General features: G+C 39.2%; 1 protein-coding gene across 1 annotated transcript in view; it reads right to left on the reverse strand.

Annotated features, from left to right (window-relative positions):
- Positions 1–1,140: 1,140 nt before the first annotated feature.
- LOC126335681 (spermatogenesis-associated protein 13) overlaps positions 1,141–24,521 on the reverse strand; it is a 90,500-nt gene continuing 67,119 nt past the window's right edge. The window contains exons 11-19 of the mRNA XM_049999138.1: positions 21,762–21,941; positions 21,034–21,225; positions 15,981–16,160; positions 13,417–13,638; positions 13,159–13,299; positions 12,696–12,824; positions 11,918–12,002; positions 2,084–2,326; positions 1,141–1,402 (exon numbers count right to left, since the gene is read on the reverse strand). Coding sequence (XP_049855095.1) covers positions 1,230–1,402; positions 2,084–2,326; positions 11,918–12,002; positions 12,696–12,824; positions 13,159–13,299; positions 13,417–13,638; positions 15,981–16,160; positions 21,034–21,225; positions 21,762–21,941 — 1,545 coding nt within the window. The 3' untranslated portion in view covers positions 1,141–1,229. The remainder of the gene's footprint in view (positions 1,403–2,083; positions 2,327–11,917; positions 12,003–12,695; positions 12,825–13,158; positions 13,300–13,416; positions 13,639–15,980; positions 16,161–21,033; positions 21,226–21,761; positions 21,942–24,521) is intronic.

A 24,521-nucleotide genomic window follows, 5' to 3' on the forward strand; every position in this document is an offset into this window, starting at 1 on the left:
ACAACTGAGATAAGTAAGGCACAACTAGTAGCCTCATTTTGTCATCTTTTGCATTCCTGTTCATTTGTTTTCTTCAATATGTTTGTAAAGAGTAGAAATGTGCATGAATCATTATTATGAGCCCTCATGAACTAAGCATTATTAATTTGTGTTCCTCATGTTAATCACTGAACAGGGATATAACACTTCTCATCTTGAAACTGATTAAAGCTGTGGAGATGACTAGAGACATGAAAATGCAGACATATGAATTAGTCAGCTATGGCTGTACTCAGAAGTACAGCATTCCCTATGAACAGCATATCAGAAATACTGAATAACCTGCTAAGCATTATTTGTAAGAAATAAAGAAAGCACCAGATACTTGTGTGTGTGTGTGTGTGTGTGTGTGTGTGTGTGTGTGTGTGTGTGTGCGTGTGCGCACAGCATCAAGTAACATAATTTGAATGCTTTAAGGCACAAGCCTTCTCAAGTAAACAACCATATTAAAAACAAAATCTCTGTCCATAATGTCATCAAACATTTCATACATGCTCATTTTCTCTTCCTTACTGAATACATATAAAAAATTAGGAGCTATAAACCTGTGTTAAACATACAACGTTTCAGGTCACCTTGTAACAAAAGTATGTCCAGTGCGTTAGAAATAGCACGGCATGGTTTCAACTTAGTCTGGAAATTGCTATAAATGCAAGCAGTGTTTGAAAATTGATTAAATCTTTGAATTTGTTAACAATATAATGAAATTCTAATCTCTCTTCTTTCCTGTGAGCCAATTCTCCATTTTTTATAAATTAACTACAACACTCTTGAAACATATTTTTGTTTACAGTTAGCATACTCCTACAAATTTCCTCAAACTTACAACTGCTTTTGCAGCAAACTGATTCTTAACAAAATTTAGGTTTTGAGGAAGGCTATAATCAGTCTTCTTTATTGTGCTGCTTATCACTAACATCTTCCTGTATGAGGTTTAGGCCAGCTCATTCCAAATTTCATGCACTAACCACTCATACAAAAAAGATTATGTAACAACAGAATAACCAAAATATTTGGTTCACTTTAACCGCTCCTTCTCTGCCACGAGACTTACATGACATGCATTACCTTATATGCGGAAACGCTTCACAATATCCAATATAAATACAGACATCATGTATGTCCACCTCCACATGAAACTCCTTTTCATACACAAATTCACTATATTACAGCACCATTTGAGTTATTTTTCATGATGGGTGGTGTGTAGCACGACCTTTCTTGCTGCTACCAAAGGTAAACCAGGTGCCCATTTTTCGGCCCAGCGAATTACTTGAACTGTGACTTGTTGATGAGGATAGGTTGTGATGACTTGCATCAAGGTTATTCACAGGGTGTGAAGAATCACGCTTGTAACTCTTCCCTAGAAAATAATACAGATACAAAATTATTGTTCATTTCGGATAAGTGAAAAATATAGTGCTCAGTAATGGGAGAATACAATCACACTTGGCATTAGATAAATATCTTACAATTACACTACGTCTTCTAAAACATCTTTTCTGTATCAAGAATTTCTTTTTAATTTATCATTTTCAATGTGTTTATTCTAAATGTTGTCTTCATTATTTTCAACTCAGTTTACAAAACTCTTCTGTTATTCATTCTTCTACTCATTAAACGTGTGTCAGAAATGGATGCTACTCACAATGAGCTGCAATGTTTTGAGGTTTTAAATTTAAGTCCGATTTATTTTTACTTTCAACATACAACTGTTAAGACAGTAGAATATAACTAACCTTTTTAGCATACAGCCACAGAATAAAAAAAACACTGAAATTCAGGCCTTTAAATGCAACTTTGAGAGTTTTAGCATCTCCTGATAAGAACTAACAATTATTTGCTAATACATAAAATCAACAGATGATTGGCAACATTTTTTAAGCAATGAGAAAATTATTCGCTATGGGTATATCACTGAAAGGACCCAGAGAATGAAGTGGAACAGCCACATTAAGATATTTATCAAAATTCAGCTATATGCAAATACTATATCATAAATAAAACAAAGAAACAATATCTCTGGTACATTATGTGCACGTACCTCGTGGTTTGCTCGGTGGACGACGTCGTTGGCAGCGAGCAGCCATCCTGGCAAGTTGTCGGGCAGCTGGTGCGAACTCCAGCCCTTCACGAGCATCCTTATCTACAAGGCGACGTTCTTCTGCAAGAGCCTGCAGCCAGCGTGTCTTCTCAGCTGCCGAACGGCATGCGAAAACAAGCCCTCTCTCCCGACCCGAGCAGACTATTCGTACACAGTGCCTCACTGCTATTCCCAGCTGAGGATCTGTAAATTCACAGTACAGCACTTCAGTTACATTTATTTCACATTACAAACAGCATAAAGTGCTATCAGTATACCTTTAAGTGAACTGCACATTTACAGTTCAAGTTACAAAGTGTACAACTTTGCTTCCGCCATTTTTTCCCCAAAATCTGAGGCTTTAATGAAACAAGTTGGTTATGCATGTATCATTCAAAGTATTTTCCATCGCTGGCCACTACTTTCTCCCATCTTTCAGGCAGTGTATGAATCCCGCATCGAAAAAATTGTTCATCTTTTGAAGCGATCCACAAATTGATCCAATTTGTGACTTTTTCATGAGATTGGAAGTGTTGGTCAGCCAGGCCAGGCGCCATTGATCTAAATAGGTGATAGTCAAGGACTTTCCATTTTAACGTTTCCAAGTACGCTTTGACCACTTTTGCAATGTGGGGTCGAGCGTTGTCGTGCTGCAAAATCACTTTAGCGTGTCTCTCGCTGTATTGCGGCCATTTGTCTTTTAATGCTCTGCTCAGACGCATTTATTGTGTTCGATAACGAGCACCTGTGATTGTTTCACTTGGTTTTAACACCACATAGTACACAATGTCGAGCTGGTCCCACCAAATGCAGAGCATGATCTTAGAGCCATGAATATACGGTTAGGGCATTGACGTGGAGGCATGGCTGGGATATCCCCATGATTTTTTGTGTTTAGGGTTATCGTAATGAACCCATTTTTTGTCCCCCATCACAATGCAATTCAAAAATCCCTTCTGTTTTTGCCTCTGAAGCAACTGTTCACAAACACACAAATGCTGTTCAATGTCTCTTGGTTTCAGGTCACATAGGACCCAATTTCCTTCTTTCTGGATCATGTCCATAGCCTTGAGATGTTTTGAAATGACTTGCTGTGTCACTCCCATTAACCGTGCCAGTTTTTCTTGAGTATGACGCGAGTCTTTACTCAGCAATCTTGAAAACATTCGCTCTTCCACCACTATGCTAGTCTACGACATTAAAATCACCGTTCTTGAAGCTTTGAAACCACTCACGACACGTTTTTTCACTAATAGCGTCCTTACCATACATACATGAGAGCATTCGATGAGACGCAGCTACTGTTTTCTTCATATGGAAACAAAACAGTAACACCTCCCACAAATGAGAATTGGGCTTGTAAACTGACATTTTTGATCTAGAACAACTTCATGATGCAGACGCAAATCAACTAATGTTAGAATGAGGTTATGTTGATTGAGGTCCAAGCTAACTGCGTGATGTCTGTGATCTGTTTCTTTCGACCGCTACTTACCGTTGTCACCACCTATCGGAAGCAAAGTTGTACACCTTGTACATCAATAGTTTAGTAATTATTACAACTACAAAAAAATGCAAGATCAATACATAATAGTTTCTCAGGGGGACATTGTGTCAAATCCAGATCCACTTTGGAGATATGCAGTTGATCAGAAAGCTATGACATAATAATTTCAGACAAGTGTACGAACACCCCCTGAAATAGATTTCATGCTAATTTCACTATGTCTGGCAATACTGTAATCAAATCTGATCACAGTCTTCCAAGACTATGCAACAGTCCAGTTAGTTCAAGATGAACTTTTGCGGTTTTCCTAATTCACTTCCTGAGAATACCAGAATGATTACTACACAAGGTCAGAGCTGATTCGTTTTTGGATCTGTGCAACCTTGAAAAATCTTTACCCTTCAAAATTTCAAACAGGAAACTGACAATGTTATGCCACAGAATGACACCACCTTCTTTGTGAGTGATCAAATAGTCTAATAAGCCCTTGAGGTATTACAGGATTTGGAAAAAAATAATTCCTCATCAGCCCTCATAGCTCCATACTTCACAATCCTATACAGCCCCATTTGCTCGACAAAAGATCCGGACAAAAGGACTGGAAAGTTGCACAGGTCACACCAATATTCAAGAAAGGCAATAGGAGTAATCCATTAAATTATACATCCATATTATTAACATTGATATGCAGCAAAATTTTGGAACAATGTTGTGTTCGAACATTATGAATTACCTTGGCGAGAACAGTCAACTGACACACAGTCAAGACAGATTTATGAAACATCATTCTTATGAAACACCACCTAGCAAGGTGTTGTGTGCTATCAACATGGGATTTTAAACTGATTCCATATTTCTAGATTTTGACATTGTACTGTACAAGTGGCTTGTAATGAAATTGTGTGCTTATGGAATACCGTTTCAGTTATGCAACTGGATTCAGGATTCCCTGTCAGAGAAGTCGCAGTTTATAGTAAGTGACAGAATGTCACTGAGTAAAACAGAAGTGATTTCAGGCGTTTCAAAAGGTAGTTTTATAGCCCCTCTGCTGCTCATTGTCTACACAAATGGTTTAGCAGACAACTTGAGCAGCTGTCTTAGATTGTTTGCAGATGATGCTGTTGTTTATCTTCTAGTAAAGTCATCAGAGCACCAAAACAAAATTGCAAAATAATGTAGATATCTATATGGTACAAAAATTGACAACTAACCCTAAATAATGAAAAGTGTGAGGTCATCCAGATGAGTGCTAATTTACTTTTAAGCATATCTATCGGCAGTACTAAACATTTCATCTTCTGGAGATAAGTACAAGTCAGAAGTTTAGTCTCACATTTATCAATTGTGTAATTACTGTAGATGCGTGGATGGACCGATTCCTGAGGATTCTTCCAATCAATCATCTGGATCTCCTTTACTTGTGAATAGTTTTATGTGATCATTCCATTTTAAATCACTTTGTATGCATACTCCTAGATTTTTTTATGGATATAACCGCTTCCAGTGATTGTTCTGCAATCTTGAAATCATCCAATAACGGGGCTTCCTATTAAATTTGTTTATGTTCAGAATCAATTGCCAAGCCATGCACCAAGCATATTCTGCAGGTCTTCCTGAGTTTTGGTGCAATTTTCAAACATTGAGAGTTCTCAGTATATAACAGTATCATCCACAAAAATCTGGAAAAAATAATTAGTACACTTGAAAAAATGTCGATTTTGATAGCATATGCCACCTGGAGGATAATGAGATGTACTGATGAAGCTTCCAATGTCCTCCATCAACACACGCTATAGTGGCTTAACTACTGGATTGCTATCTGTGTCTACCAGTTATTAGGGAAAGCTCACAGACAAAAGGCTGTGTGTGGTGCAAATGTGTGAGCAAGCAGAGGACCATGCCATGGAGACACACTCGTGCTTCCTACAGCCAACTGAGCAAGTTTGAAAGGGGTTAAATTGTGGCCTTCCGAGAACTGCCACACAGGTTGGACATGCTGCATCAGTTGTACAAAGATGCTGGTATCAGTGGTCATGTGAACATTCTCACATATGTAGACAAGGTTCTGGGTGTCCACAAAGCACAGATGACTGCCAGGATCGTCATACTCTAAGGGCAGCAGTGGCAGTTTGTACAGCTATCTCAGCACAGGTAAATGGTCTTGTGAGCCCAGATGTGTCACCACGAACTGCTGTAATTGGTTATTAGCAGTGGGACTATGGGCATTCACATCTCTAACCTATCTTTCACTGGTGCCATCAGAGGATCACTTGGAAGATTGAAAGACGTGTTGTGATCATCAGTGATGAACGCAGACTCTGCCTGCAAGCATCTAGTCATTTTTGCGTACCACATAGACCTGGTGCACACTGTGTTGTAGGGTGCATTCATCCAAGGCACAATGGGCCCATCCCACACATCATCATCATCATCATCATCATCTGGGATGTGATAAGCTACAACTCTCATTCACCTTTTGTGTTTCTGGAGGGGACACTAACCAGAACTTGCTATTTGTACAACATGCAGCAAATTCCCTGGCCAGCATGATCGCCAGACTTTTCTCCAATCGAGCACATGTGAAATATGATGGGACGATAAGTGATTCGTGTGACGTGTCAACCAACAACTCTCACAGAACTACGTGCACAGATTCAGCATGCATGGCACAATGTATATCAGGACAGTATTCACCATCTGTACGATCACCTGGACACCTGAGCCAGGCCTACATTGCCACTTGTGAAGGCTACACAGCACACTAACACGGATGTTTCAGTGTGGGTTGATATCTGGTACCTCAACACTGCTTGTGCTACTGATCTGTAAATGTAATTATTTCATGTGCTCCATATGCATTGTTGCAACAATAAATCTTGAGTGAAGAGGAAACCTCTAAAAGGTAGTACTATTTTTTTCCTGGCAGTGTATATATTGTAAAAAGTAATGGTCCTATAACACTCCCACGGACTACGGCTGACTGCTCTTCGTTGAGAATAATAGGCTGTGTTCCATTTTCTAGAAACTGTTCCATCCAATCACACAGCTGGTCTGAGACTTCTTATATTTGTATTTTGTTCATGTGAAAACATTGCAGAACTGTATCAAACACTTGGAGACCAGGAATTGTTGTTTCTGAAACCCATGCTGATTCCTGCAGGGGAGATTTTCGGTTTCCAGAAATGTCGTTAATACTCGAGCATAAAATGAGTTCCAAAATTCTACTACAAACCAACATCAGAACATCAGAGATATATGTCTACGCAGCTTTGTGCATTTGTTTGGCAACCCTTCTCGAAGACGAGAATGACCTGCACTTTTTTCCACTCTTTATGAACACTTCACTCCTCCAGCAACCTACCTCATACTTCTGCTAGAAGAGGAGCAAGTTATTTCACATACTATATGTGCATCGGATTGCTGAAAAATAATGCCTCCAATTTTTTTATGCGGAATCTCTTAAAGATTTTTAAATAAAACAAGTGTTATTAGCATTCTACATCTTTAATCTCCATGCTTGAATAATGACCCTTCACAGGTGAATATGCATGCGAATGTCCGAACTGATCAAATTGCACACCAACTCGTACAAAATAGGAAACCACCTTATTCAGCCAGGCCTGGTAAGAAGACATGTGAGAGACGACCTGACCAAGAAACTAATACTCTGCCTTAACCATTTACCCAGACTGAGGTGGATCTCGCTCTGAGTAAGTGCAAAAATGGGAAAGTGGCAGGCCTCGATGATATAAGAGTTGAGCAGATAAAGAACTTTGGGCCGATAACAAAAGCATGGCTGAGAGACCTAATGAACAACTGTGTCCAATCCTGCAAGATTCCTAAAATCTGGAGGAAAGCCAAAGTTGTAGCAACCTGCAAGCAAGGCAAGGACCAAAACGATCCTAAAAGCTACCGACCTATATCTCTCCTATGTCATCTGTATAAACTCCTTGAAAGACTCATACTACACTGACTAACGGAGAAGTTAGAGACAATATACATCCCACAGCAGGCTGGATTTAGACAGGGAAAGAGCTGCACATCTCAAGTGTTGAAACTAACACAGCACATCGAAGATGGTTTTGAAAGGGAAGAGATCACAGGAGCTGTATTTATAGATCTAACAGCAGCTTATGACACAGTTAATCATAGAAGAATTCTAATGAAGCTGTACAATGCCACTAGAGACTACCAGCTAACCTGTTTCATACGGAATCTCCTTTAAAACAGAAGATTTTTTGTTGAATTCCAGGGTAAGAGAAGCAGATGGAGATCACAGAAAAACGGATTACCTCAGGGAAGTGTCCTTGCTCCAGCTTTGTTTAACATCTACACAAATGATCAACCACTACCTGAAGGAACACAGAGCTTCATCTATGCAGATGATTGTGCTATCACCGTCCAAGCCCACTGCTTTGAAACTGTTGAAGAGAATCTGTCCAAAGCATTGAGAGAACTGTCAGCTTACTACAGGGGAAACCAGTTGAGACCAAATCCTGGAAAAACACAGACTTGCGCTTTCCATCTTAAAAACCGACAGGCAGCTAGAGCCCTCAAAATCACCTGGGAAGAAACATCACTAGAACACTGTACGTATCCCAAATACCTAGGGGTCACCCTTGACCGTGCATTAACATACAAGAGGCACTGCCTAAATACCAAGCAAAAAGTGGCAGCCAGGAACAATATCATCAGAAAGCTAACAGGCACAACGTGGGGAGCACACGCCAACACTGTGAGAACCTCTTCCCTTGCATTGTGTTACTCTGCCGGAGAATACGCAAGCCCAGTGTGGTTCAATTCTTGCCATGCCAAAACAGTAGATGCTGCTCTTAATGATATTTGTCGTATCATCACCGGGTGCCTGAAGCATACGCCTCTGGATAAACTGTACAGGCTCGAGGGAATTGCACCCCCTGACATCCGCCGAGAGGTAGCAGCAAAAATCGAGAAGGAAAAATCAGAAACTTCTGCAGCTCATCCCCTATATGGCTATCAGCTAGCAAACCCACGACTAAAATCCAGAAAGAGCTTCCTCAGATCTACCGAGGCTCTAGTTGGGGCGCCACAGCAATGCCGAATTGAACTATGGCGTGCAAGGCTTACCAGTACTGTGGGATGGATTACACCAAGCGAAAGACTACCACCCGGCTACACAGAGAGTTGGAGTACATGGAGATCCCTCAACAGACTACACTTGGGTGTCACGAAATGTAAGAGCAATCTGACCAAATGGGGTTTCCTAGAGGAGCCGCCACTCTGCGAGTGTGGAGCAACGCAGACGACCTCCCACCTGCTCCAGTGTACCCAATGTCCAGCAACATGCACAACAGAAGACCTGCTACATGCAACGCCAAATGCAATAGAGGTCGCTAACTTCTGCGCCGCAAAAGTGTAAATAATTACCTTGTAAATGTATCTACAAACAACATGTAAATATTGTACATTATTTTATATATTGTAAATGCTTCCGACACGAATAAATAAATAAATAATATCCACGTCTACATATCTGCAGCCCTCTGTTGCTAAAAGGCTCCGAACTGTAGCACGAAACACAGTGGTACGTAACATAATTATGTCATCACATGAGAAACAGCATGCTATAATCTAGTTTTGAATCCAAAGAGTTTATCCAAACATGGAGCACCCTCTCCTTCAGCACAGTAATGCGAGACAACACACGAGTTCTGCAACCTCTGTAATGATCCAGCATCTGAGGTTCGCTGTTATCGATCATCTTCCATTCAGTCCTTACACAGTCCCATTCGATTTTCATGTTTCCAAAACTTAAAAAAACACCTTCAAAGACTTCACTTTGATACTGATGAAGTGATGCAAGCAGAGGTGAGGCTGTAGTTCCATCAACAAAGTCAAACATTCTATACTGAAGGTATCAACAAACTGGTCTCTTGTTGGGAGAAATGTGTTTGTCATCAGGGTGACTAGGTTGAGAAATAAAAGTGTCGACATGAAGAATAAAGATGCAGAATGTTGATAATATTTGATTTTATTTAAAAAGCTTTAGTTTCCACATAAAAAATTTGGAGGCATTATGTTTCAGCATTCCCTTGCCGAATCATATTGGTATCCCATCAGATCCAGTGGCCTTCCCTCTGTTGAGCAATTTCACTTGCTTTTTCTATCCCAAGGTCACTTATTTCAATATCTGTCATTTTGAAGTTTGTTTAGCAATTTAAATGACAAATGACTGTATGATCTTACACAGTGAAATAGTTCTGGAAATAGGACATTTAGTGTTTTAGTTCTCTGTGCCAACCTCCGCTTTGATGTTTTTAGGGTCGTGGAGTCTCTGGACAGATGGCTTTGATCCATTTACTTATTTAACATAAGATCAAAGCTTCTTAGGATTTTCTGTCGAGTCAATAGATACAAATTTTACTTTTGAATTCACTGATAGCCTTACACATGGTTCTCCTTACGCTGATTTTGGCTTCGTTCAGTTTTGGTTTGTTTGTTTGTGAGGCTTTCGCTACTTTTAAGTTTGCACTGAAGCTCTCTTTGCTTTTGTAGTAGCTTTCTAAGACGGCTCTTAAAACACAGCGAGTCTTCCCTGTCCGTCACAACTTTGCTCAGCACAGACTTGTCTAATGTATATTGTACTATATTCCAAAACTTTGTCCATTGATACTCAGTATTATCAGTGCTGGAAGTGAAATTTTCAACTCGACTACTTAGGAAATCTGAGATCCGTTTTCTGTTGCTCTTGTTAAGCAAAAATATCTTCCCGCCTCTCTTTATATTCCTGTTTATTGCCATTAAATGAATCTTTAACGGCTTTATGACCACTGATTTCCTGATCTCGGCTAACTAAGTAGAAAGTTCAGGTCTGTTTGTCACCATGGGATCCACATACTATCTTCGCAAGTCAATTCTTTGATTAACTGCTCAAGATAATTTTCAGATAACGCATTTAGAACAATTTCACACAATTCTGTATCTGTATCACCCACTCTAATCACTAGAGTCTCCCAGCCCAATACAGGAAAGTTGAAAATGTGTGCAAATTATTCTCCAAGTTTCCCTTCTAATGTTACGGAATGCTTTTAGAAAATAACAAGACATGATTTCCATGTTTGTTGACAGGGAATGAAATAAATGAGATATAGTACAGCTGTGTGTGGTAATTCACTTGCAAGTACAATACTGACAGACAAGGTAACACATAGTTATGTGTTCTGCTTACATCAGCAGGAAATGGTTATTACAATATTACTGCATACAGATACACAGACAATTATTGCATTGGCTACATAAAGCCATCAGAAACAGAAATTTGAAAACTAGCTCTCTATTCTCACTACTACAAAGGAAAAGGTCACTTTTTAATATAATGCAAGACAGGGACCTATTACAAATTAGATCAATGGCCTTAACTGGATATTCACTACATACTGAAAACACCCTAAATAAAAAGGAAGACTGTTGTCTAAGATCCCACCAACAGACAAAGTCATTGAAAAGAGAGCAAACGCTTAGCTGGGGAAGGAAGTCAATTATTTCCTTTTGAAGGGAATCATCCTAGCATTTACCTTAAGTGAGTTGGAAAAACGAAGGGAAGTCCTAAATATAGATAGTCGGTTGGGATTTTAAACCTTCATTCTCCTGAACATAAGTTCAGTGTTCTAACCATTGTACCACCTCATTCAGCATGTAACCAACACGTCAGAAAAAATCCGAAACATCATTTGAGACCCGTTTGGGTTGTATGGTGATTGTTCCTTTCTGAAAGTGACAAAATGTCATAAATCTAATTTGCGTTCTTCATATGTAGGCAGAGTAGCATATTATGTCAATGACAGCACTCAGGATGACATAAAAAGTGCATAATATTAGCACACAAGGGCAGAGTATGGAAAAGGAGGTGGCATCTCCACAGACTACAAAGGTAGAAGTCATGCCCCCAAAATACTATGTGATTCCAATGGTCTTCTGACTTGAACCTATCTGTGCATACTTCATGCATTCCATTCTCATCATCATCTACTGAAACATATCAACATTTTCACCTGAGATATCCCTCTAAATTGTGCACAAATCTATCTGAGGAGCAGCTTCTCTCAAGGTAGCAGCTCTCCTGCCCAATTTACCAAGTCAAATTTAATTCAGGAAGCAAATATACTTTACAGTAGTTTAATGATTATTAATTATTAATGTACTTTCCAATGGCTACTGTGCTTATGACAGATAAAGGTAACAATTTACTCTTCACTGAAATATAAATAGATATCATTCAGATATTTCTTATCTGAAAAAAGAAAACTCACCTTTTCCATCAGGCACATCAATAACCTCACTTGCATCCAGAAGTATTCTACCCTTATAGACAAAAACGTTTCTTTTCAAGATGTCCTGAAAAAAAAAAAAGTAATAAATATGTTGTACATCAATACAAGGGCTATTCAGAAAGTAGATTATGTTTTTGCCTGCGGCAACAATGTATTGGGGTAAAATAGTCATACTGTTGTCTGAGCATTTGTTTGTTCAATCAGTACCAACCGTGCTAGAATGAGGTTCGTTTTGAACTGCCTGCAATTGAAAATCTTGCAGTGCAAGTTGTTAAGTGCTCTCAGTAATGAGGTTTTTGTTGGCAAAACACTATAAACTGATTGAAATTTATCGAAAGTAGAGTGTGCCAATGGTTCATTACATTTAAATGTGGGCAAATTAATGTTCATAATGAAAAGCATGGTGGACAAGTAAGCATTGTGACTCATGAACTGGTTGCAAAAGTTTATGAGAAGAACCAAAAAATCACTGTTTCACAATGACTACCATCTGTTTACAAAGATTAAGACCTGGCACACAACACAATGCTTTGATGATGATGCAGAACTGCGGGAGGACGTAACTAATTAATTGAAGTTGTGTGGAGACTATATTGAAAAGTAGTAGATCAGTGTTGTTTTCAAATGAATAAAACCTTTCTTGTTTCCTTTAACACCAAAATGTAATCTACTTTCTGAATAGCCCTCATAGATTGCCTCTTGAGCCAAAATGCTCTTGATGATGATATTATTTCACCTGCACTACATGAACTCTTACCTTCTTGCAGTAGACAAGTTGATGATCAAACAAAAACAAAGTTATGTTATTGGTCCACATTCCAGTTGTCACACGTATTACTTCACCATGGTGAATTAATTGAGAACTGACTTCTATCAGATCTTCTCCCTGAAATAAACATTTTGTACTAAACAATATCAACAGATAATCCATTTTAAAAAGAAAAATAATTCTATTATTTTTAAGCATAAATTACACAACTCAACAGTATTTAACAACAGTGGCTACAGCAATGACAGAACTTGATGATGTTTCCAAATAATCCTTTATCTGCAATCAGTCTCAATCTTCCTCATGGACATCTTTTCAGAAAATACTATGTAATACACAACAATATCATGTAACATAAAAAGTTCCTCTATCTTTCTGCTCATTTGTTACAACAGCATGCAAGAGTCACTGCTATCATTGCTACAATGTCCCGCTGTATTGATATACTTACTTCCCAGCCTTCCACTCTCTGTTGCCAAGCAGCAAGCTTCTCCAGGCTCTCCATTCGACGTTTCCGCTCATTTATAAGGACAGCCACATTCCTCATTGCTTCAAGAGCTTCTTTAATTTTTTCATAATCAGGATGATCAACCTGCAACAAAACAAGTTCTCTTTACATTTCTGAAATAAGCTATGTAATTTAAGCAACAATTTTAAAATATCAGTAATCAAAGAAACACATCAAAGATATTTTTTCACAGATACAAACCTTGGTATACTTCAGAAGCTCTGCAAGCTGAAGAGGGTATTTGCATATCCTTTGCACTGGAGTGAGAAGGTAGCCATCCAGTGGAATTTCTATAAGACCACGCATGAGCCTACAAGCTTCAAAGAACTTGCTGTAGCTGTTGTGCTGATACAGCTCTTGAAGTGTTGCAGTAGCCATTGGTTGACTGTTGCAATACTCAGAGTATATTCGAAATCCAGACCTCTGAATAACATACAAAAAAACATATTATTAGGTCAAACTCAATTGGTGAGAAGCTCAGCCTCTGCCCCTACATGCTACACATATATGTGCATGTGTACATTTTTATTCACTGTTTTAACACAGAATTCATAAAGGATGATAATTAAGGATTTTAAGTAAAGTACACAGTACAAAGCATGAAGAGTAGATTAGACAACCTACCAATCAGTATGTGAAAGCAAGTGAATCTGATGTCAGTTCCAGTTTGTCAGTTGTTTTCTGCCATATAACTTTAATTTTATTAAGATTTCTCACAGTTATTTCCTTACACACTAATTTCTTTGATGTCTATTTCTCACTGGGAAGCTTCTATTCCAGGGTGAATAATAATTGAAAAAAAAAAATATGCAGGATTACAGGTCTTACAAAACTAGCTAATAAGCTATTATTTTGTGTTTCTGCTGTCTATTCTTCAGTCACTGAAGGAAGCTGTGCTTTTTCTTTACTATTTACTCTCACCCAATTGTTGTATCTTCTACATTTATTTTACTAGTTCCACTTTCTTTTGTAATTTCTCAGGCTTTCAAATCTTGCTGGCTGCTGACAATGCAGTGTTAATTTCGACACCATCATATCCTGCATAGTATTCTAAGACCATGGATGTGCAATACTTGCAAAATTCCATCTCCTCCAATTTTTGACAAACCTTTTTTGTCATAATTGGATTTGTTTCTCAAACAATGGAAAATCCAGGATGGAATGCAACAATATTATTGAAAGTTGCCACTCACCATATAGCGGAGATGTTGAGTCTCAGATAGGCACAACAAAAAGACTGTCACAAATAAAGCTTTCCGACCATAAGACTTTGACATAAATAGACAACACACACACACACACACACACACACACACACACACACACACACACACACAAAACTGCAGTCTCTCAGGCACATTGGCTACAGTTGCCTGAAACTGCAGTCACACACACGCGTGCGTGCGAGCGTGTGTGTGTGTGTGTGTGTGTGTGTGTGTGTGTGTGTGTGTGTGTGTGTGGTCTATTTTTGACGAAGGCCCAGGCCTTATGAGCGGAAAGCTTTATTTGTGACAGTCTTTTTGTGGTGTCTATTTGAAACTGAGCATCTCCGCTATATGACAAGTGGAAACTTTCCTTTTCATAATGTTGCTGGATTCATTTCTGATATTCACAAAATTTCTACCATATTGGGATAAAAATAAAATAGCAATTTACAAGAATTTTTTGAATGATTCCATTCTTAATAACTGCGGAGTAAGTTCACAGAAAATTATATGTAAATCTGCTTTAAATTTAGTTATAATGCACGACTTACAAGAAAAAATGTGGAAAGTGCAATTTCACAGCCACTACCATCACCACCATCACTCCAACTGCACCATTCCCAATTCAAGCAAACTAAATGTTAACAGTTAAAAGTAATTTTCTGCTTTTAGATTTAGTTCTCCTTACAGTTTTCACATCCTGTCAGTGCCAATTGAATACCTCAGTTTATTACAGGAGGAAAATGTGACCAGTGTTTAACATCAAGGTCATTAGTGGCGGCACGAGGTCAGATTAGGGTAGGACGAGATTAGGGTAGGATGGAGAAGGTATGCGACCCTTTTGAAGGCACCGTCCAAGCTTTTGCCTTAAGTGATTTAGGGAGGTCTTGGAAAACCTACATCAGGCTGGCCAGATACGAGTTTGAACTGTCGTCCTACCGACAATCAATGGGCTAACCACGGTGCTACACCACGCACTCCCTCTGATAGAGCTAATCTCCGTTTTTGGATTCTTACTCCACACAGAATCCACAGTAACTGTGCAGAATCTGTCTGAATTCATCCATGTTCCCAACAGTGTTTAGTGACATACTGTTTGTGGCAGCTCTTTAATGCAATCCTGAACAATCTTCAGTTTTGTTTTCTTTGCAGTTATCAAATTTCAGATCATCTTAGCTAGCCAGTAATTGTTGGCACTGCATATGTATTCATGTTGATAACTGATGTTATTGTCATCCCTAGATATGAACTCCCTCTTTATAAACTTAACTGATTGTTCCACTGTGCTCATAGGCAAGATGCCTGAACCACAATGTAATGTCTTAACTTGGCTCCAATGCTAGGTGTCTTCTTGTCGTAAAATCTTTTCACCAGATAATGGGCTCCATGTAACTTTAGGACCCTAACACTGATTTGTCCCTATTATGGCCTATCCTCCGGAATTATCACCTCACCTAAATATCTAAATTTCTTGACTTTATGTATTCTTCCATACTTGGTGCTCATACACTTGGGTTCACCATTGAGGTTTGGCACATATGAATAAGTTTGCAAACTTACATGTGTCAAAAAACATTCACCAATGCAAGATCGATGTGGAGCATCCCAGTCCACACATTGCTCAAGGTCTTCCAGAAAGTTTGACTGGAATTGTAGCAACTCTTCCAAATTCCCAAAGATGGTGTTAATCTGCTCTGGGGAAAACATATCTGTTCTTCTCTTACATTCTGCCAGATAACCCTGCAAAATAAGTAAAGAAAGCCAATGAAAATTTTTTGGAGTTTTTCATTTTCACAAGTATAATAGTATTTTAATCAGAGACAGCTAAAAAAGTTTGTATCAATAAGAGTGGGGCAAAGCCACAATGAAAAATTTACGTAATCACCATATTTTGGGAGCAAACCTTCTGTCAGTCACAAAATGGAGGAAATGTGAGTGAATATTCTAACAGGGAGAGTCACAAAGATGAGTGTCATACCCTATAATCCTCTGCTGGAACACCATACAGAGGTACATCAAATATGATAATTTTAGACTCTTTAATATGACTTCATATATTAATATAATTAAAATATCTATGCATGCATTTTTAAATTTTGTTTCAATATGCCAATGTATGTGGAATAACACATTAATAGTTAGTTACATGTCCACATTAGCTTTCAATGCGAATGACAACCTTCAGTCGTATTTTAAACATTATAACTATGATGTAATATGTATAGGTTCACTTTTACCCTTTAAATTTATTTTCATTACTGTGTTTTGTAGATTTGATGATGGCTGATACCAGTTTATTTCTCACTGAAACTATGTGTGATTGTTCCAGAAAATAAACCATTTTTAAAAAGAGAAAGGTCCGTGTTGATGGCTTGGTCTTTTAAAGCAGAACACAAGCTTGATTTGGTAAGACTGGGAAAGAAATTGTCCAAGGCATATCAAAGGAACCATTCTAGTATTTTCTGTTATTTACAAAACCTGTGAAAAATATAACAAAGCCTGACAAAAAAAGTGAAGCACTAGAGGGGGAAGGAGGAATGAAATGAAACCTCATGGACTGCGATGGTGTAGCATGTTATTTCAGTGGTTATAAAATCAAGTGTACAAAGAACTTAGCAAGATGAGCCCACTTATCAGTAGCATGCTTCCCCAACAAACTGATACAAAAGGGACCTGAATTTCCCAAATGGTAATATCACTGACCAGATGATCACATACTTATATACAAGAGGTGCAGGGAATGTATGACAGATATTAGGTCTTACATAGGGACTAAAGTGGACACAGACTATTACCTAGTAATCGCAAACTACAAACACAGCTATTGTATAAAAGAATCAGGAACAACACGACCAAAGGAAAGTTTGATATTGAGAAACTGAAGAATACAGAGTTGTGTCACCAGTTTAATATTAAGAGTGCATAAAAAGGATAGAAATTGTGTAGAAAACAGGAAAAAGTCAAGAAAATGAAAAGAAAAACAAATAAGACTCTGAAGACAGAGAAAATAAATTAACGACTAAAGTATTAATGTAAAATGAGGGCTAATACAATGTCTGACAGCAGAAAAATATTTCAGATGATGAAACATGAGGAATGGTCAAAGATATGAGGCATTACTTATTAATGATAAGGATGGAAATATGCTAACAGACAAGGAAAAGATTCTGGACAGATTGAGGGAATATATTGAGAAACTGCTGAATGCTGAAGATCCAGACTTGCTATGTAGGCACATGCTGATTGTGACACTCATCTGCACGTATTGCCATTTTGATGTTCATAATCGAGATCAGGCATTCCCAGTGCATCTTCCATAGGTCAGTCTCAGTATGTCAGTTTCTAACTAACTGGTTCATTCTCGTGCCTGACCTACCGAGGCTGCACAAAAAGTGCCTGAGCTTGATAATGAACATCAAAATGGCAATAAATGCTTTATACAGCAATCATAGATAACTGTCACACCATGTGCTTACTTAACAAGTCAGCATCAAATACAGATAAATAAATTATGAGACAGTATTTCTGGCTAACCCTTCTCTTCAGGAGGTAAAATATTTAGTACTAAAAAGGATACGCAAAAGTACTGACCAGTAATTTTGTCTCACAATTTATTAGTTTTCTTCCTCTGGTATAATAAAAATTACAGCTGAGTTGTTGCTTGCAGCCCCATACAAGAGCAACAAAGAGATGCAACTCATTATTATTTATCAAACAATGGAAAATCCAGGATGGAACGTAACAATATTATGAAAAGTAAAGTTGCCACTCACCGTATAGTGGAGATGCTGAGTCGCAGATAGGCACAACAAAAAGACTGTCACAAATAAACTTCCAGCCAGCAAAGAGCACACACACACACACACACACACACACACACACACACAAAGCACGCATGCTAACACAACTCACACACACGACTGCAGCCTCTGTTAACTGAAGCCACACTGTGAGAAACAGCAGCAGTGCATGATGTGAGTGGCAACTGGGTGGGGGTAAGGAGGAGGCTGGGGTGGGGAGAGGGAGGAATATAATGGTAGGAGTGTCGGATAGTGGAGTGCTGCTGGGGAGCACGCAAGAACAAAGTGGAGAGGCTAGGTGCAGTCTGGAGGCTAGACATAGGTGCAGTCTGGAGCCTAGACAAGAAGACAGGGAAGAGGTGGGGGTAGGGGGGGGGGCACGAGGGGTGTAGTGGAAAAGAAGAGAAGTAAAAAGACTGGTTGCATTGGTGTGACCCACCCCTCCCACAGTGGTACTCCACCATCCACCGAACCTACATAATATACTCATTCATCCCTATATAGCCTCTGCTCCCAACCCTTTACCTCATGGATCATATCCCTGTAATAGATCAGACGCAAGACCTGTCCCATACATCTACATCTACGCGATGCTGCAGATGGTGAGATCAGCCTTAATCTCGCAAGCAAGACTGGTAGTCTTTATTTACCACTTCTGCTAGCGACCCAAGACCAGGGAGAATCTCCTCCGATCCAAAGCGACATGTGCCATTGGTACAGACATGAGCCACCACCTGCAGTTGGCTGCACCTTAACTCTTCATGGCATCCGGAAGCAGCCTTTCCACATTAAGAATGACTCCCCCCAGTATGCATACAGAGTGCACACTGGCTTCCTTCCCCTCCTTGGCAGCCATGTTCCTAAGAGGCGCCTAGCACTGGAGTTGCAACTACCAGCAAAATCCACCCTCTGTAAAAGCTCAGATCTTGGGGCCGAGACGGTTCCCCTGGAAGAGGGTGGATAACTGCACACGGCTCAGATACATCATCAACCACAGATAACGCCCGAAACCTGTTCGTTAAACGAACCAGGGAGACCCTACGATCAGCCCCTCGGAAAGTTGTTCGCTGTCTGCAAGACATTGGAATGATCTCCCACTTCATAACGGGTGAGGGATCAACCTCAGTGCAGGCAGTACCCAGGGCGGCCACAGCAGTGGACCAAACAGGGGACACGTGGGATGTGCTCAACGTCTCTCGCATACCCACGTCCAACACACAGTGATGCCCCTTGGCAGCAGCCTCAAGCTGTGTGACGGAAGCCAACGCAGCCTGGAGCTGTAAGCGAAAGGTCACCGACTCAGCTTGCATAAGTACACAGCAATCACAGTTCCTATCCGATACTACAGTCGCTCCCGTTTGAAGCTTGTAAAAATATACAACAAACGAACGGTGTACTCAGCTTATTAGCAACAGGAATTCGAAGTGCTCTCTCACTAACAATCTAAATGACACTGAGCTTCATTAACCAAAACAAACAAAAGCCTGTACAATCCGAGGGTTGATAGCAACGGCGGTACGCTATGCTACACTGTTATTAAAATAAAAGCTTGTGCATAGTAAGCACTTGAACACGCAAGAAATTACAAAAATAATCTAGTAACTACACAGGTATCTGTTGCTCCTACTGTAAGCTCATAAAAATGTACAACAAATGGTGTACTCGCCATCTTAGCAGCAGGAACATGAGGTGTTCTGTCACTGACTGTTTACCCTCCCACCATCACCTTCTCCAGTCTGGTGACAAACATCACCTATCCCATCACAGCAGGGCTACCTGCGAAACCAGTCATGTAATCTACAAGCTAAGCTGCAACCACTGTGCTGCATTCTATGTGGGCATGACATAGACCACCCTGTTGCTGAGCACACCGCCCAACACATCTTTCATTTCAATGACTGCTTCATAGTCAGTGCCATATGGATCCTTCCCACCAACACCCACTTTTCTGAATTGTGCAGATGGGAACTCTCCCTGCAATATATCCCACATCCCCATAACCCTCCTGGCCTCAACCTTTGTTAGTCGTCTTTTTCACCCATACAGCATGTCAGAAAGATTATGCAATTGCAAATCAAATTCATACATTTATTACAGCTGTGCAATACTTACCAACGTCTGTTTCCTTCAGGCATTCTTAAAATCAATATATAATTGCTATAATTGTTTAGGCACGATGTTCATCACCATGTAATCATTGGAGATGTGCTATAAATCACTGACTGATAATGCAATTTAAGAGCTCTTGGCCATACAAATGTGAGTAAGCTGTGGAGATTTGTTCAACAAAGTTTTGAGAAGTTTGCACTGCCTAAAATGGATCATACTATCACACCAATAGTGTGGGGAAAGTGAAACGTTTATTTTATTGAAGTGGCCACTCTCTGAGCTATTCTGAGGGAACTGTATTATGTCTCTAGGATCAGTGGAAGCAGTGCCTTACAATGGATTATGCTTTTATGCTGCATTACTTGAAAGATGGAAGTGAAGTGAGGATTTTTGGTGGCGCATCAGCAACAGCAAACAGTTTGTGTGTTATACTGAGAGCTCAGATTGAGGAACTACACTCGAATTGTCAGCCAATGATTAACTTTGGACTAGTTCTGTCTCCATTATTGATCCAGTAATTACCAATCATAAAACAATGTAAATAAAGTTTTGCATTCTCTGAAAGGTTTAATAACATTTTCAATGCTCTGCTAAACAACCAGTTCAACACAAAGATGTGTGAAGAAATTCATAAGTCACACAAAGTAGAAACAATAAGTTTAATTCAGATTTAAACACAAAAAATAATTAGTACAAAAACAAACCTCTGCCACATCTGTCAGAATCTTCACAAAATCCCGTTCAGTGTTTATTAACTCACGGACGACACTAGACCTGACCTGGTCATTAGATAAGAGGGAGACACTTGTGCGACGCCGAAGTTGAGATGTAGCAGCTGAACCTGCAGCCATGGCAGCAAGACAGTCTTCCACTGTATCCTCTTGACTCACACGTAACTGGAACAAATTATCATCAAATATTTAAAACTGGAACTAACTGCAACTAGGTACATTCACAGAAATGAACAGAAGCACTGTTAACTCCACAATTTCCTTGAAAGAAGTAACTTTCTTGCATGAATGTGTTTTTATTTAAAATAAACACTTTACTTCACTTGCGATAGGCTAATTTCATCTCCATAGTCATTATCAAGTATCATAACACAAATATTATATTGTTTGCTTCCATGCTGACAAATGAAAGCATATTATAAATGTCATTTTGTTCTGATGGTTCACAACGCTATACGTGGCAAAACAAAATATTGCAAACTGAACAAAATTTCTGTTGGATTCAATGCAGCTATAGACCCAAGCAAAAAAACTGTCACTATGTTTCTTTTATTCTATACACTGGGCAAAGTATTTCAACAATTAAATATACTGCTGTGAATAATTTATCAAGACTGTAAATCATTTTGTGCAGTGTACAACATTACACATTAATTTAAGATAGCTGAAGAGAGAGACTTTTAGCTTCAGGCAGAACTCACCCTGACAAAGGCAGCTGGAAACCACCCACTGTCTTCTCCTCTCGTCCCCCACCACCAGTCCCTGTTGACTGAGTCAAGAACTTCTATGACATCTCCTGCTCGGAAAGCCAGCTCTTCAGGTTCCATTGTTACATGATCCCACACTGCTTCTGCCAAGATTACCAGATCTTCATCCATGGCCTTATTACAACAAACATGAGACTTCATAATTATGTTGCCATGAAATACATCTAACATTATAGAAAAAAAGATACTCAACAAACACAATTTCTAGTTTTGATGACAGAACGACAATTTAAATTTGATTTTTGCCACTCATCCTAGTAGCAAAAAATCTGAATTTTCTGAATATGGCTCTACTTGTGAATGTCTTTACTTGTGAATGTTTTCAAATCATTCAGAGAAAAATTCTTTTAACTATCACTTAGAATACCACAGAAAATTGATCTCACATCTTTATCGACAACAATCTGCTTCAGTTTTAATTATATTTAGCATGAACATAATGGATGGAAATCTTCTATCAGTGGCAATTTCCGTGATAATACTACCACAGGTCACAGCTTAGTCGAGGTTTCCTATAACAGCCACAGGTTTGAGACATGCCCATGTGAATTTCCCTCACAGCATAGCACTGCCATCAAAGGCTGTGATAAATCTTTTATGCGGGCATGTATAATCAAGCATTCTTCAGGAAAATTGCATATGTACATACACCCAATGACACGTAAACTGCTTCTGTTATTGCACACTCCTATCACAATGTTCCCATTCCTATTGTAAAAATTATTGCCAATGTTGTTGTATCACACATATGGTTTCCCTTCTCTCAGATCCCATTTGCAACTTTGTGAGATGCACAGTGAACTCCACAGCACTTTCTCATTCCTCAGGGACTGCAATATTTTGCTACCTAGACTGCTTTACACAGCAGGAGAATCTAAGATGTCATCATTCTTGGATGATGCACAGAGATCTAACAGATTGTTACTGCACATATGTAATATATATTTTGTGCCATATCATGTGACCTAGGCATTACCAATCCATGGTAGTGCAGTAGTTATCACGTGACGTACACATTGTGAATCCATGATAACAGTATTGTGACAATTACATACTAAATATTGTGGACTTCTATTACAAAAACTGCAGTAATTTGCAATTTGTAAAACCAATAATGAAATCTTCTTTCAGATGTACCCAGAAAATACTACAACAAACTACTCAATGAAATCTTTTTGAAACTGTAAAAAAAAATAGTTTATTTCTTAATCTAACTACAGAAAGGGGCATTGATACGTATTTGTGACGCAACGACAAACAATTATGCAAAAAAGATGTACCGACAATTATTCTACAACGCAAAGTCACTTGTTTGCTTTTGGGTTTTCTTAAACCATATCACACACTACCCATTAAAATAAAACAAAAAATAAATCCGCATACCAAGTTAAATAAAGCGCAATTTTTGTGAGTCATAAGGGCTACTGACAGTATGAGAAAATAATGTGGATTCTTAGACTTCTGCAACCAGAAATTCCTACTTTGGAAATTAAAACACATGGATAAATGGAAAGCAGTGCACCGTCTTTTATTTGAATTAGGAAACTAATTTTACATTTTTCATACATTATCATGAAATTACTCATTATCATTATAGTATCATCATCATCATTATTACTGCAGCCACTGCTGATGCTTGGAAAAACTCGTATCTGTTCAGGCTCCACTGTCTCAGGTGCAAGCACCACTGTTTCCGTCATTTGACAACTCTGCTTAAGAAAAACAGCTATGATGGCACTTTGTTGCAATTAGATTTAGGGTGCAGAACTCAGTTTTTTTTTCTTTTAGGATTTTGCCTCATGTGGATGGGCTGTTGTGTCATTTGGCCCCCTTGCAGGAATCAGCCTCATTTTCCTTTGACGAAATATATGATTAATTGTCCTCTGATCATCACAAGCACACCCATGTTACTACAGATATGTGGTTCATCTGTAAAGGAGACTGCGTACAGGCTGCTAATGTGATCTATTCTTGAGTACTGCTTGAGCGTTTGGGATCTGCAGCAGATTGGATTAAAGGAAGACATCACAGCAATTGATAGGTGGACTGCTAGATCTGTCGCGTGTATGTTTCATCAACACACAAATATTGTGGAGATGCTTTGGCGACTCAAATGGGAATCCCTGGAGGGAAGGTGAAGTCTTTTCAAGGATCACTAATGAAAAAATTTAGAAAACTTGGATTTGAAGCTGACTGCAGAACAATCCTATTGCCACCAACATACATTTCACATAAGGACTACAAAGATAAGATATCAGAAATCAGAGCTCAAACAGAAGCACTTAAGAGTCATTTTCCTCTTGACATATATCTGAGTGGAACACAAAAGGAAATGACTAGTACCTGTACAGGGTAACCTCTGCCACGCACTGTATGGTGGCTTGCAGGGTATGTATGTAGCCATGAATGTACGTAGAGGGTGGAATTCTTTTGTTGGGTTGTGACTCCCATGGTACTGCTCCGGGCAGTCTTAATGTTGCTACATCAAGGTCGCTGGGGAGCCTCCCATACTAAACAATGGGCATGTTTTGGCCTGGATGGAACACAGGGTGGAGCACCTCGTCGTGGCGTGCTGCCAGTGTTCAAATCGACAGGTGGCACCACACACTGTACTTTCCCTCGGCTAGCACCCATGCCAACTTGGGAATGAATCTATACAGATTCTGCTGGACCTTTATTGGAAACTTTCTGGCT

The sequence above is a fragment of the Schistocerca gregaria genome, chromosome 2 (assembly GCF_023897955.1).
Source record: "Schistocerca gregaria isolate iqSchGreg1 chromosome 2, iqSchGreg1.2, whole genome shotgun sequence".
Taxonomy (NCBI): domain Eukaryota; kingdom Metazoa; phylum Arthropoda; class Insecta; order Orthoptera; family Acrididae; genus Schistocerca; species Schistocerca gregaria.